The sequence below is a fragment of the Penicillium manginii genome (genome assembly GCF_028828005.1).
Source record: "Penicillium manginii strain IBT 31320 chromosome Unknown utg000006l:1.0-4164085.0:1.0-4166146.0, whole genome shotgun sequence".
NCBI classification, from domain to species: domain Eukaryota; kingdom Fungi; phylum Ascomycota; class Eurotiomycetes; order Eurotiales; family Aspergillaceae; genus Penicillium; species Penicillium manginii.
In genome coordinates, this window is record NW_026643107.1 from 251,616 (window position 1) to 266,539 (window position 14,924).

The window sequence follows — 14,924 nt, forward strand, 5'->3', positions numbered from 1 at the left end:
CCTCCTGCCGGAAAACAATGCAACAATTCCTTTGAAATAAACGGAGAATGATCCTATTATAGCCAGAATCTGCTGCATAAATAATTGGAACAGAGGTACAAAATGTATTGCCGAGAATTTGTTATCACATTTATGTATCCTCAACCAAATCCCGAGACTAGAAAGGTGCCAACGTGGGCCTGTCACTCCGAAAACAGGATAATAGTTGACAAGTCCCCCCCTGGGAACTGGAGCGGGGAACTCAGTCAATTTATCTTCTATTCTACTCCATACTCTCTGACCACTTCTTCGCAGCAAACAATTTCAAATGATGGGATCTATCAAAATTATTCCCGATACACGAGAAGTCTTTCAGTTGACTCAGCTGGAGAGGATTGGTCCCAAAGGCTACCTTCGCTATATTTTCCCTTTCCAACTAGAAGCCAACTACGACCTTGATGGAGTTGCTCGAGTTCTCCAGGTTGGCTACGATGCCCTTTCCCGGAGGATACCAGAAGTTGCTTGCGAAGCCATTCCCGATACCGATACAAAGCAAAAGGGGGTAATGAAATTCCACCTGATGGAGAAAGGCAGTGACACGCGTATAGCTGTTAAGGATTTACGCAAGTCTTATCAACCTACGTATGGAGAATTGAAGTCGCAGTCTTTCCCCGTCGCCTCGTTCGATGCCGATACGTTTTGTTCGAGATCGGTGTGGCCCTCGCCTGGAGAAAGACTCCCCATATCCTTGGTTCAAGCCAACTTCATTCAGGGAGGCTTGATACTTTCGTGGTCCATCTTGCACATGGCAGGCGATGGAACATCTTTTCATATATGGACTAAGGTTTGGGCCGAGGAATGTCGTCGTGCTCAGGGACTTGAGATTTCTCAACCAGTGGAGCTTCCGGATGCTATCTGCAAAGACCGCGAATCAGTGATGAAATCTTCGGGTCAGAACGAGGGAAAAATTGAAGATCACCCAGAGTGGACTCTCCTGCCCTTTACGCCACCCGGAGCGCCACCTAAAATGGTGTCGCCCAATCATCGGGGGCAGGTTTTCTACTTCTCCCGGGAATCTCTGATATCCCTCAAGGCAGAGGCTTCTCCAAGTAATGCTACTAAGCCATCGGGCCAAAAATGGATATCTACCAATGATGCTCTCTCTGCGCTACTCTGGCGTACAGTGATGGCAGCACAGTCCCCATTGGAATCTTTGGAAGGAGACCCTGTCTCTCTTTTCAATATTGCGATTGACGGACGGCTGCGAACAAGCCCACCAATACATCCAGATACACTGGGATGCTTTCTAGAGTATATCGCAGTATCGGCACCTATTCGTGAAATGCTTAGCTCTACAAATCTTGCCGATCTTGCGGTACAGATCCGCAAAGCTATTCTTCGGGCTGATGATCAATTTAGCGATGATATTGTGAGCCTTGTGGAGAAGGTTGAGGATGTTGACAGGCTGGTTCCTACTGCGTTCTTGGACGTCCCTGGGAATAATTGCATTTTGACCTCTTGGATCAATTTCAAAATATATGACTTGACCTGGGGACCACTGCTGGGAACGATCGACGCCATCAGGACACCCCATGTTGGCTGCATCAATGGGCTCCAAGTTGTCTTCCCCGTCCTACCAGATGGTGGCATAGAGATTTTAGTCGGCGTTGAAGAGAGTTGTTTAGATCGGCTGCTGAATGATCCCCTTCTCAAGAGATTCGGTGTCGCACGCTAAAATCTCTAGTTTCCAAGATCATGTTATTCTCTTCGGGACTATTTGCAAGCACTTTTACACAATATGCAGTGGTTTATAGTGATGAAGGTCCGAAGCTGGATACTCTACGCCAAATTAATGCTTCAACGTGGAAAGTCAAAGATATTCTAAAAGTCAAGTTCAGAGAATGAGTATGGAGCTACATATTCAGGAGTACGTAGGAGAGGGGCGGAGAAGTGGGGCTGACCTCCCGCCTCAGGGGCCATCCATTGGTGATTGGGCATTCAGACCAGGCATTCCAGGACAATTGTCTTCTTCCTTGTATTTAGTGTCCTTAACCCCTTTGGCAGGCTTATCTTCGGATCTGGACATATTATAAGAATGATAAGAAAGAAAAAAAAGCAAAATCAAAAACATACAACAGCAGGGATTCGCATGTGGTCACCCACCATACTACTAACCTGCCGGCGTGTGGCTTAAGTACGGCTGAGCGGACGGGAAGCCCTGTTCTCCACACCCTATGGTCGTATGTACTAGAAATTGCTTAGAGTAGAGTTATGTAGAATAGTTTTTTTGGTATGAAGCCAAGAATCAATTCCCTTTTTTTTGTATAATATTTCTGCGCATTATAAGTTAGAAGCGCAGATATTTGAACGCCGTTTTGATTGGAGTGATCGTCACCATGACTCAGTATGGTACAAGGCTATTCAGGCCCCAGGGCCTTGGCTGTAACCCAGGTGCAGCGCTGTATTTACAAACCTGAACTTGGTTGTGGCCCCTCCGAAGCCCATCATGATATTACCCAGCATTACACCTCCAGGGCTGCCAGGCCGAGGGCATTCGCGTTGTTCGGGCAATCATGGATTCTAAAACTTAGGTATTCCGTCTAAAGTGGATCATTACGACCTCGGGAGACTTCGTGCTAGGTGCTAGAGATAGTTATTGGCTGAGTGCATGGGTCTAATTCACTGCCTAAAGGGTCGAGAATCAAGTAAAAAGAATTCAAGTTAGAATCAACGTACACATAATAATAAATTAGCTTAGGCTCAGCTGCGCAATGTAATTGCCAAATTAAACAAAGGCAGATATTTCTGAGACCCATGGACATCATTCTCCATGAACCCTCCTGAAGCATTCGGCTTCCCGTTTCTGCACCTGGGGATGGTTGCTTTGAAAGCAAGCGCTTGATCAAAAAAGCCACACCACACAATACTATCAATAGAGATTTCATAGATCTCTGCGATCCTCGCTGGCGTGAGGCTCCCAGACTCTTTGATTTGTTCATAGACTGTAACATCATCAAACATAACGTCTAGAGTGATCTCAAATGGTCCGGCATTCTTCGAGCGAATAACTTTGGCGATTTTCCCCAAAGTGAAGGTGCCTGCTATCTGTATAGGAGGCTCGAATTTTGGAAAATGAGTCGAAGGATGGTCACGCTTTGCGGCACAACCGCCGGCATTAGTTGAGTAATGGACATCTTGGCGATCGATACGGGGACCAGTCCCTAAAAGGAGTGCTTCCCAACGCGTGAAGCTCTTCAATCTATTACCCTCATCTCGCCCACCAGTGGAAAGCAGACTGATCTCTGTCACCTCTTCTTCCCCATCTTCCATCTCCACTAAGTGGTATATTGAAAACTCGGCGCAAGCCCCCATCTCGACTTCCAGCTTGCCACCTATTCCCATGCCAAAATTTCCGCTGTTTGCCTTCTGCTCTTCGTAAGGAGCATGGACGCATGCCACACGGGCGGATGATGTAAGGCTAGTTGCTAGATCTTGTGTTTCCGCAAGTGCCTCTCCAACAATGAATACATCTCCTGTTGAAGTTCTTTCTTTCCTGTCAAGGTCATAGCCATACACGTGGAAGTCAAGTTCCCAACTTCCTTGGGAATGTACATGCTTCTGTTTAATGTAGGCCTTTGCACGGTCAAGTAAAGACGGCAGCTGTCTGATAAGAATGGGATCGCAAAAAGACCCCATGAAAATGCTTCTGTAACCGGTTACCCTGGCAGCTTCGAATTTGATTGTATAGGGCAGGCCTCGGCTTCTGGACGAGACAAACTTGGAACCGTATGCTCTCACACTGATATCATCAGAGAGCGATGTGTATGTGGCAGTGGTTAGATCAAGATATCCCCCAGGTCCATGCAATATATCAGGTCGAGACTTCTCATACAGAGCATGCGCTGCCACACTGGTCGGCGTGCATCGCGACTCCGCGGCCAACGGTCGAATGTCAAAAGACCCATCATCGTACACAGTGGACATTGAGCTTGCACTTTTAGGAGTAGCGCATGCTCCTCCACACTCCATTATTTTCCCCATATGGGTAAACCCACCAAGTACTGTTGGTATCAAGCTAGATAAATCGCCAGTTGTCCGGCGGAGTGCATTGAAGGCGCAGAATGCGACGTAGGGGCTTGGGTCGTATGCCCTTCCCGCGATGAGGATATCAAAATCAGGATTGGCGTTCATGGCTTGCACGAAGGGCTCGGGGCCGATCTGTCCGACCATGCAGGGCGACTGCTTGATGTCTTTTTCGGTCAATTCGGGGACACATGGCCCGCATCCAGTGATCTTCCCGGTCGCCAGTTTTTCTAGTAAGAGTTCATGACGGGCTGCGCTATAGATTGCGAGTATTTTCAGAGATCTGGAATCGCTTGAGAAATTGAAAAGTTAGCTTGGTTAAGCAAAAGCGTGAAGTGGAAATTCCCCTCCAGGGAAGAGAAAGGAGCTCACCCTCGATCGGGTGCCTGCATAGTTTCCCGAATAATATCAAGAAATTCCTTGACATGCGCATCACTCCCATCTCCACCAGCAGAGCCGATAAGCAGCGGAACACGGTATTTCCTAACAGCGCAAATCAACTGCCGCAAGTCTCGCTCGTAGGCGGAACGAGGACATGTCATTGACCCCAAGGCCAACTTTGCGGGACCTGAATCAGTCGACCCAGAATCAAGAATGATTGCGGTCGGTGAACCAGATTGTGAAGCTATCTCAAGACCCTTCTCCAGATCTGGGGTGCTGAAGCCATAACCCAGCATACCGATCGGTGTAACAATGTGGCATAGTGGCTGGGGCATTGCCAGCTTGTCAAAATTCAAGGCCCTGCGGTCGCGAATGTCGAATGCCCAGGTGCGTTAGTAAATTCAAGATAGAAATAACCGATAACGTAATGCTTCGATAATGATCAGCATTTTCCCTCGTACACATGATACATTCTTATAAAGAAGCCCTGGAGGGCTGCTGGCTCAAATATAGCCGAAGCTTCGGCCCGGTAAGCGAAGTTCGCTCCAGCATCCGACTTCGCCCTCGGAGCAACTAATCTGCTCCAAAATCTGCCATTGCTGAGGGGTTTGCGAGAATGCTATCCAGGTTTGCCAGCCAGGTATTCCATTCTAGTAAATCATCCTCAAACATTTCTGGTTCAAGGCCAGTCGGAAACTCGGATGACTCGTTTGCCCAGACGGGAGTCGGCTCAGTAGGTTGCAACCAGGAAGAGAAGAACTTGCTCCGTAATTGACCCGCCATCCACATTCCACTGGTTATCGTACTAGCTGGGGGCGTTAAATGGGCGGTTGGCTGTAGCTCGGAAGACAAATCGGATGTTTGCACGTGGCGAGAGAGCAGGTCAATCACTCTCGCGACGCGTGCCGCTTCGTCTCTGGGTTCTCGTGACCAGCTCGTAAGTGTTTCATAGACCTTCTTGATGTGATTCCGTGCCAAATTCTTGTCTTCAGCAGACATTTCGTTGTCAAAGGCCAGAATATTGATCAAATACATGCCGGCCATGATCAAAATTTGGAAGTAATACTTTGGAAAGAATTCATCGACTCTCTGTTCGGTAGAGCTTCTGGACATGTCTACAATCGTATACTCGGAGTGGCCGAAAATGTTCGTGATTTCGATTGCCGAGTGAAATCCCATATACCAGAAAGCCTTTGACATGCCGATGGCTTTTCGCTTTTGACCGTCCGATGATAGTTGAGATAGTAAGGGCAGAGCATATAAACGAAGACGAGCAGCAAGACATCCGATCCGAATTTTCGGGTGGGGTTTGTCTGGCATGCGAGCTTCTATTGCAGCCAAATCCCTTTCCAGCAGCTCGATGAAAGACCTCTGGGCCTGGGTCGCGGACGGGTTGTTAAGGAGTGCCGCTTCCCTAGTCGCATAGTCCTGGATATCTAGAAGAGCTGAGAAATCACTGGACAAGCTAGATCGGACTGCATGTCTAATTTTGGGCATACTCTGGGATACCATTCCCATGGGAGGCGGCAAAGCAAGAGCTGCAGAAATTCTGAGGATCATCAGCATGTACTAAACAAACATGGATTAAATATGGTAAGTTTACTCGGTGCTGACTGCAAAACAGCCCAGCCAAGTCTGCTGTCGCTCACTCTCATCAATCAATAATGGATTTGATCCGGGCCAGTTCGTCTGGGAATCAACGGACGTCAGTTTCAAATTTGCTGCAATGGCCAAGCCAATGTACTCCCAGCTCGGGTCGTCCTGCTGCTTGGCAACCGGGAAAGGCCAAAGAGATAGAATCAACAAAGCCTGGACTGTGTATATGCAGCGAATAGAGCTGACTAGATATTCCGAGAGAAGATTTTTGAATGGTACTTGGAGAGGCCCAAAGTAGCTCGAGTGCTGGGGGTGCTTGCTGGCTGATGTTATGACAATTGTCCAAAATAGAAGTAAGTTCTCACTCCATATTAAGTCAATTGATTTCGTGAGATCGAGAATCGGCAGATGATGCAGGTAGTGAGCGGCGAAGCTTATGAGAGCGTTAATGTTCCATATTCTCGACACTTAGTAACTAATGAGCCGAAACTTACTGCTCAAAGAGTGCCAAAATTGTAATTGCATCGAGGCGAACACCTTCGATTTCCCTGGGGGTGGGTAACTTGGACTTCGTTTTGTCGATGGGCGAGGCTTCCTGTTGAAAAGTTGAAGCTCCATTATCGGTACAAACTGCCTTCAAGGCTGCCTCTGTAGGTGAATGGGAAGGTGATATTTCTGCTTCATTCACCAAGCTTCGCAGCCTTTCGTTTTCTCTCGCAATCTTCTGCAGTGACCTAGGATAATCAGCGAGATGTAGACAAAGTAGGATTGGCGATTCCTACCCGCGAACAGGCTCGCGTTTGAACTTCGGGTCAAATTTGCAATTTATTTTCTGCTTCGTACATCGAGTACAGGGCGCTGGAAAGCAATCCATGGCATTGCACCTCAGCTAGGGGTAGAGAATGTTAACCTGTCGTATCCAACCAGCGTGGGGCCATGGATCGCGCACCTTGACTTGACGACACGCCGTACACGCCATCGAGGTACGCTTAATGGGGGCCTTCCGTCGACCTTGACCTCGAGTGGCTTCGCTCATTGCTACACGCGTGGCACTTTGGTTGGAGCTGCAGATGATAGCTGTGGGTCGGTGTGTAGCGGGTGAATGGGTGTTGATGAGATAGGAATGCTGACCAGCAAACGACGTCGTTGTGGGGGTCTTGGCACTGGCGGCGATGGTGATGACAACCGCGATTTTCTCCAAGGCTACACTTTTTACATTGGTCTATCCGAGATCCTTATATGGTATATCCTGTGGCATATTACCCAGTATATTTATTCATTTCTCAATGTCAGTTCGGATCAATGGCTCCATGAAACGTAACATAGCAGGGCGAATCCGACCTGCATCGTGTGCAACGCCTGGAACTATATTCAGCTGGCTGTCTATTCCAACGGTTTTCCATGATCTATGAAGCTCTTCCAAAGTCTGCAATCGCCCGATTTCCATGTGAGATAGACCTGTACTCTCTAACTTTTTTTCTTCCTTCTTATTTTCGAATTTCTCTAACCAAGTCCAGAATGCTTCGCCCCCGTGCACCTTATTGTCCTCCGAGCCAACGACCAATTGAATCGGGACCTTGCGGATGTTGCCAGGAACCACTTCCCGACCAAACAAAATATTCGTATCTGCTATACCCTCCGGCCAATTTTTCGAAAAATTCAACGCGGTAACCCTGCCCGGCGCTCCAACACTGACAGCAGCTAGGCGTTCCGGATAGAGGTAAAGAAACCTGTGAGCGAATTGGCCACCCCCAGAGAAACCGTGAAGAAAAAAATTGTCTGTATGGATCCCTGGCCAGCGAACTGAAACCTCGTCAAGTATCTCCAGTAGGGCCTGATCTGATTGAAGCGAGGATGAGTGCAACATTTTGTAGGAATCCAAATCATTTGGACCATCCAAACCGGCAGGAAACAACGGGGCGAGAATCGCACATGGCATGCGATCGGCAAAAGAAACCATTCCATCTTCGTAGAGTGTGTTCCATTTTCTGCCTGTGCCATGAACCCAGACGAGCAAGGGGAGCTTGGTCGGGTTGGGATCGGCATCGTATCGGGTCGGAGGTATGTAGAGCGCGTAGGAAACGCGTGGATCGCAGGCCAAGGCCTTCAGTGGAACATGGCCCACCATCAAACAGGCTTTGAGAAATTTCTTCGGAACATTGCTCGTCGTCAAAGGTCTTTCCATTTTAGCATGAGCGCTCAGGCTGCATTGAATGTTTCAGTTCGGAGGCTGTGCCACCATTATTGTCAAAACTCTGGCGGAATATGTACTTTGGTGGTGAAGCGAGATTCGCTTCGCTTGCCGAAATTCGGCCCATGCGTTAGCATTGGCAACAGAGCGAATCTTTAAGCCAACGTCGATCTGCCAGGGCAAGGTCATACTTTGACGATTCTTCGCTTCCTTCGCCGAATTTCGCTTGCCATTGTGGGCCTCTACCCCAGACTTGAGTTAGCAGGCATCCACAAGGGGCGCATCGAGTCCTCTGAGTCTGTCGCTTCTTATAAATATAGAAATACCGACACAAAATGATACTTATATCACCGAAAGACCAACCTGAACTTGAATATCGCCACGAGGGAGAAAAAAGCCCTGGAGATTCATCCCAAGATGCCATCAAATAGCACCGACGCCTCCAAACATGCTGACGAGATCCAAGTTGCCTTTTCCCACGAAGAGCTACACTCCGATGATGACTTATCCCCGAAAATACTTTCTCGAGTGAAATTAAAGCTGAACCTTTTTATTCTACCACTAATATCGATTGTTTATTTCTTTGCGCAAATGGTACGCCTCTTAACATGCCATGATTTTATACACCATGGAATGCTGACCTGTCGCTAATTGCAGGGAAGATCAGACCTCGCCAACGCGAAAGTGGCAGGACTCTCAGATGAGTTGAAACTCTCTCCTCGGGATTATTCAAATGCGGCAACTATTCTATTGGTAGCCTACATTGTTTTCCAGCTACCAGGCACGCTGTTGCTCAAACAGATTGGGTCGGCGAGGCAGTTTGCAGGAGCCATGATCACCGTAAGAATTTAAGTCTTTTCTCGTACCACGACTATATTGGCTAATTTTTTTTTTTAAAAAAAAAAAACAGTGGGGTGCAATTACGGCGTCGACAGTTGCCATCCACAACAAAGGCGAGCTCCTTGCCTTGCGCTTTATGATCGGAGCAGCTGAGGCATTCGTCCAAGGAGGAGTATTTTGTTTGTTACCCATATCTTAACCTCATTATAACCAGCCCACTAACTTTGGAATATCTCCGGCTTAGACCTGTCTTTCTGGTATCAGTATAGCGAGCTTGCCACACGTGGAGCTATCTTCTACTCTATGAGCACGTTGGCAGGTGCTTTCAACGGCTTGATCGCCTACGGTATCGACAAGGATATGGATGGCCTTCATGGCTGGAGAGCTTGGCGCTGGATATTTCTAATTGAAGGAGCTATGCCTTGTGTAGCGGCATTCTGTGTTTTATTTCTACTTCCCGACAGCCCCGAGACCCTACAATTCGGCTTTACAGCAGAGGAAAAGGCATTGGTTGTACGTCGAAGTCGTCGCGCCCATAACACCTCGGAGGCGAAGCTCGAAATAAGGAAGATTCCATTGGTACTACTCAGTATACATTTCTGGCTCCTTCTTGGCATTGCTTGCTGTGGTCATTTCTGCGTCGGTTCGATTTCCAACTTTCTTCCGGCAATTATCCAGGTGCGGTGCTCCGATTTCCTACTAAGGCTGCATCGATTTCTCACAGTTTTACAGGGTTTCGGATACAGTTCAATCAATACTCAGCTATTTTCGGTCATAGTATACGCCTGTGCTTGTGTTGGAGTATTATTCTGGGCCAAGGTAGCTGACCGAACAAACGCTCGAGGTCTAACAATGGCAGCATCAACTTGCGGAGCGATCGTGGGCTATTCATTACTCCTCGGACTAGAGAATGAGAAAGCTAGATTTGGCGCAACCTGTCTCGTCGCTTTCTCAGTGTACCCAAGTGTGGTTCTCCAGCTTTCCTGGGCGGCCATGAGCTTTATCGGCTATACGCGAAGGTGAACTCGAATCTAGCAGCATTGCGAACCTTGAAAGTCACTGCTAATTCGAGATTGAACAGGGGGTCTTCGTTGGCATTCACTAACATATTCTCCCAAATTTTCGCCATCTGCGGAACACAGGCCTACAGCGACCCGCCATATTGTAAGTTAAGCTTTGCTATACCGCAATGATCGGACCTAAACCTCTTCCTGTAAACAGACAGGAAAGGAAATGCGTCAGCCTTAGGGCTATCCTGTGTTTTGCTGGCACTTTCATTGGGTCTCCGATGGTATTTCACTACCATCAATAAAACAAAGGCTGTCGAACAGTACTCGGAGCATGCCTGCTCTCAGCGACGAAAAGGTCTAGAAGAGCTAGGGGACAAACATCCGGGTAATCCACTATCGTTGACTTATATTGCTGACGTGCCATTTGCTGAACTCTCATTCACAGACTTCTTCTATACAACATAGCTCAAATCTTGGAGTTTGAATCTGCAGTGTACTATTGTGTTTCACATTGGTGAATGGATCAACAGCGATAGAAAGACAGTATTCGAGATTGGAAAACCATATATGCAATATTCCAAAGTATTCAAGGATCAATAATTAGACTGTGATCATATACAACTTCCAGGACGATCATGGAGGTTTCTTCTGCACCTATTGATAAGTCCAAGGTTCTAGACAGGGCGTCCCTAGGAGCAAGATTATCATGATGCGAGTACTAGTACTCTCCTTCCGAAACGACGGAATTTATTGCGTAGTCTAAAATGGGCCTACCGGACCGCATGTTTGGAAAGCAAAGTCGCAAACCAAAAAGAAACGAAAGGCAAAAACATAAAAACAGATATTGAATGGCGGTAGTCACCTGGCGCCTACGATTTTGTCCTGAGCGGCTCGCCACCCTAACGGCTGTTCACCCGAAGAGCCGAAACTTACTTGTCAAAGTCGGATTGGTGAACTTTAGCAGGGAATTATTTGACCGAGGTGCTAAGATGAAGCTGAGAAATAAAACGAATGGTTTTTACTATCCTTAAGTAGTCTATATATACAAGACTGCTGCCATTGATCTCTTACTCAGTGCAACAGCCTAGGTACATTACAAAGATAAACCAACAAACATAGGGGCATTATGAAAGAATACTACACATGGATAAGGAAAGAGAGAAGCTTTGCGTAAAAAGAGGTCTGAGTTTCATGGATCCCTGCCAACGGCCCGAGGCCTAAGGCTACATATGTGAGACCACCACACATAGGAGGAAAAAGTGGACTATTTTTAGGCCAAACTTTGTCATAATTACAACTACACTGATCAAAGGTACTCGAAAGTCTAGAAAAGCGATTAGCTAGGGCTGGAGTTGAATAAATATCAGTTTGCTAAAAAGACCAGTGACAGTTACTGTGTCTTATTTCTGTATACAACTTGCTAGCTTGTGTTCAATCTAACTTAAGCTTAAGCTGCTATCCTATCAGAATTGCTTAATCTCTCTTTGTCTTGAAAGATAAAACTGAATAAAGAACAACCCGAAGTTCATCCTGCAGTAACTTAGATTGAAAGACTGTGAATAACTGAATAGATGTGCGCAAATAGATAATCTCTGATATGTGCATTCCTCCTTAATGGTATCGGTGGTAGAGAGTAAGATAGTAGAAAGAGCTTGGCATGATTTACTCATCAATCGTGGTACCCACCTACCAGCTGTAGTCACGTTCTCTCTTGCCAGATTTATTGTTTATTGTAATTATAGCATAGTATAGATGTTGATTAAAGAAGCCAGTTCCTATGTTATATAATGATCCGGACCAGACTCTGTTGCCTATTCGTGCATAGCGCAGCTCTCGCGGCGTATTCTTAGAGCCTCATCTTCCTGTTTCCTCTCTTCCTCACACTTAGTATCGCGCATTAAATGTACTTTATTCCTCTCAACATGACCTCTATTACACGTTGTTCCTACTAGCCTTGGTGTTCCGACCTTAAAGTGGGGCCCTATGGGGAAGAGGCTGCTTATAATACCTTTACCTACATATTCCTGGTCCTGGCTTCCGGGGTGGACCATCTGGGTTGCGGTCCCTTACGTCACAAGGTCCGTAACACACGAGCTTTTAGAATATCCGCCGTGAAAGATTCAGCAAACGAATATACATAATAATAGGGTGAATTGATAGAGATCCTCTCATTTGTCAATTCTGAGAGTTCCATTGCAGGCAGAAGATTGCTTATAGTTAAACACACGCACACTTTCTCACCAATTATGAACGACGGAAAAAAGGAGGCTGGGTCGCGTAAGCACTAACACCGAAACAAAAGCAGGATTGGGTCACACGGCCCGGTCCGCTCCTACTAGCGTGTACCAAGCTGCTTCTTCAGTAACAGCTTGAATGCAGATGAATATACGGAGTAGGGCAGTATCTATTAATTGCACAGTTCATTGACACGCACGATAGCCTGTGAAAGCCCGCAGGATTGCGTAGAATACATTGGCGCAGGTGATGTCTAGGCTCAGATCCATTGTCGGCTGGTCATGCCAAGGGCTAACTCACTACGTCTATGTACCTAGACAAGGGCCATCTAGCGCGTTCATCTAGACAACCACATCGTTTTTACTGACCAGAAATCTAATTTTCGAGCGCTCACCCGTGCCAAAGATCAAGTTTGTCTCTCCGCAGAGTAGACTGCAAAGCTGAAAGTGAGGCGGCGTATCGCACGCGTGTGGCTTTGAAATCCTTGTACCTACCAATACCCTCCCGCGGCGTGATGCATGCCAAGGACTACGTGTACGCCTTGGGTACCAGCCAAAGTATTGGAAAGAAAGATAAGAAGAGTGATGGATCCTAAATTTCATTCAGCTGGAGACTTTTGTCTGGATGTCAGTCATATCAAACTTGGAATTCGGCTCAAATTCTCGGTTTTGAATATGGCAGCTTCAGCTCGTTTTTCCTGTCCTGGATGCAAGAGAAAGAACTTTCGCAGTTTGATTGAGGTCAAAAATCACTTCATAATTAAATTTCACCCTTTAAAATGTCCCATATGTCAAAGAGTCTTCAAAGACGAGCTGGGTGTTATACAGCATTATCAAAATTCTAAGTGCGCTTCAACAAACACACCAAACAACGCTCAACCGATATCCCCATCCAATTTACCCTCGAGATATGTCCAAACAAAATCTCCTGAGGAAGTGGTAAAACCTTTTGGACATATAATAGAGATTTCCGATGATCATGGTTCATCCAGTTTCCTGGATTCTGTACCACCAATGGCTTTCGAAGGAAGCCCAGCCCTAGGTACTTGGCCTAAAACATAACCACCGGCTGATTCAAGGCTTACATTAGATGCAACAGATTCTTTGCCAGACGTGGGAATTGGATTCCCTAGTCACCCAGCCGTTCTAGACCCTTTGGAGCAAAGTCTCATTTTGAGATATCTGCGTTCCAAGTGCCATTCATGGGATCGTCTTCGGACCGAAAAATACGTTTTCGGACCTGGTTCCATAAGAAATAAACAACTACCATCCAAGGGCTCCATTCAGACCCATGAATTTCGAGGGACACCTCATGTAGATCGACAAGCAACGGGGTTCTGTCAGGCCATCGCTATTGACTGTGAGATGGTCGGAGTGAGAAATGGCCTCCAAGCACTCGCTTTTCTCAGTGCTGTTGACTTTTTAACGGGAAAAGTGCTTATAAGTCGCTACGTTGTACCATCAGAGAAAGTGGTTGACTGGAGGTCAAAGTTCAGTGGAATAACGGAAGATATCATGACCAGTGCCATCTACTCTGGTGCAGCGTTTAAAAGCTGGCGAGAAGCGCGCAATAAATTATGGGAGTTTATGGACGACTCGACTATATTAGTAGGTCAGTCTCTCAACTATGATCTCGAAGTCCTAGGTATATGTCATGCGAAGATTGTTGACACTGCAATCTTGACTGCCGAGACTGTCTTCCCTTCCATTATCTCCACCAAGCCGTTACCTCGTATGTGGAGCTTGAAGAGTCTTGCGAAGGATTTCTTGAGCTTGGATATACAGAACAGCAATTGTGGGCATATTGCTTTAGAAGACACGTATGCAGCACGAGATATCGCCATCTGGTGTATCAGAAATCCAGAGGAACTGAAATTGTGGGCAGAAAATGCTCGACGTCGGGAGGAAGAGTGTAAGCTCAGAAAACGCCTACAAAGGCATCACAAGGGGAAATCCAAAAGCAAATTGCCTGCCTCCCAGTCTACTCGAGCTTGGGAATATGGTGCTAAATATGACGATTATTCCGATAATTTTTTATGGTCTGATCTTGCAGAAGATCTTGGATGGCCGGAGGAATATGATCCTTGGTCCGATTGATTTGGGAAAGATTTATTGAATTGATGAATTATACAAGCCCTGTTGCCCTCGCTACTGAATAGTTTTCGATTCTTTTTTCTTGGTTGCTTCTATTAGCATCGTTTATTCCTATAACTCGAACTCGTTATCCGATCTTCGTACCAAATACTGTATTCTTTTTCAACTTAGGTATTTTTCATGAAATTAAAAACTATAGGCTTCACTTCGCTCTCATGAACTTGATCTTTCGCAAGTGTGAAGACCTGTGCCGTATATGGCGGCCCATCGTTAAATACGAAAAGGAAATTGACACTTCAAGTCACTCAATTGGTCATAATTTTCACTACGTGCTTGAATACAAGATGACCAAGACCAGGCGAGATAGTTGCAGCAGCCACAGTGATTTCTTTTGACGTGGTCAGATTCGATCAGAATCAGTTCAGGCTACTGGGAAAAGTACAAAGAAAATTTGAGACTTGGACATGGGCGTGAAGTGGGGTGGGAAGTTGGGAGGGAAATTTTACACGATGGAAC

At 46.5% G+C, this 14,924-nt stretch overlaps 5 protein-coding genes across 5 annotated transcripts; 3 read left to right on the top strand and 2 right to left on the bottom strand.

Annotated features, from left to right (window-relative positions):
- Positions 1-310: 310 nt before the first annotated feature.
- Positions 311-1,714, top strand: N7533_008509 (uncharacterized protein; the record flags this gene model as incomplete). Its single annotated transcript, XM_057105159.1, has 1 exon — positions 311-1,714. The coding sequence occupies one exon, from the start codon at positions 311-313 to the stop codon at positions 1,712-1,714; it is 1,404 nt and encodes a 467-aa protein (XP_056956608.1).
- A 1,025-nt stretch (positions 1,715-2,739) lies between these two features.
- Positions 2,740-4,778, bottom strand: N7533_008510 (uncharacterized protein; the record flags this gene model as incomplete). Its single annotated transcript, XM_057105160.1, has 2 exons — positions 2,740-4,318; positions 4,435-4,778. 2 exons carry the CDS (start codon positions 4,776-4,778, stop codon positions 2,740-2,742), a joined length of 1,923 nt encoding a protein of 640 aa, XP_056956609.1.
- Positions 4,779-4,802: 24 nt separating this feature from the next.
- Positions 4,803-8,367, bottom strand: N7533_008511 (uncharacterized protein; the record flags this gene model as incomplete). Its single annotated transcript, XM_057105161.1, has 8 exons — position 4,803; positions 5,018-5,992; positions 6,047-6,472; positions 6,534-6,773; positions 6,822-6,928; positions 6,989-7,247; positions 7,548-8,243; positions 8,294-8,367. Coding segments are annotated over 8 exons (2,778 nt in total).
- Positions 8,368-8,647: 280 nt separating this feature from the next.
- On the top strand, positions 8,648-10,093 carry N7533_008512 (uncharacterized protein; the record flags this gene model as incomplete). The annotated part of the gene is made up of 4 exons (XM_057105162.1): positions 8,648-8,824; positions 8,888-9,070; positions 9,141-9,242; positions 9,335-10,093. The coding sequence occupies 4 exons, from the start codon at positions 8,648-8,650 to the stop codon at positions 10,091-10,093; spliced, it is 1,221 nt and encodes a 406-aa protein (XP_056956611.1).
- Positions 10,094-13,679: 3,586 nt separating this feature from the next.
- On the top strand, positions 13,680-14,411 carry N7533_008513 (3'-5' exonuclease; the record flags this gene model as incomplete). The annotated part of the gene is made up of 1 exon (XM_057105163.1): positions 13,680-14,411. The coding sequence occupies one exon, from the start codon at positions 13,680-13,682 to the stop codon at positions 14,409-14,411; it is 732 nt and encodes a 243-aa protein (XP_056956612.1).
- Positions 14,412-14,924: the final 513 nt, after the last annotated feature.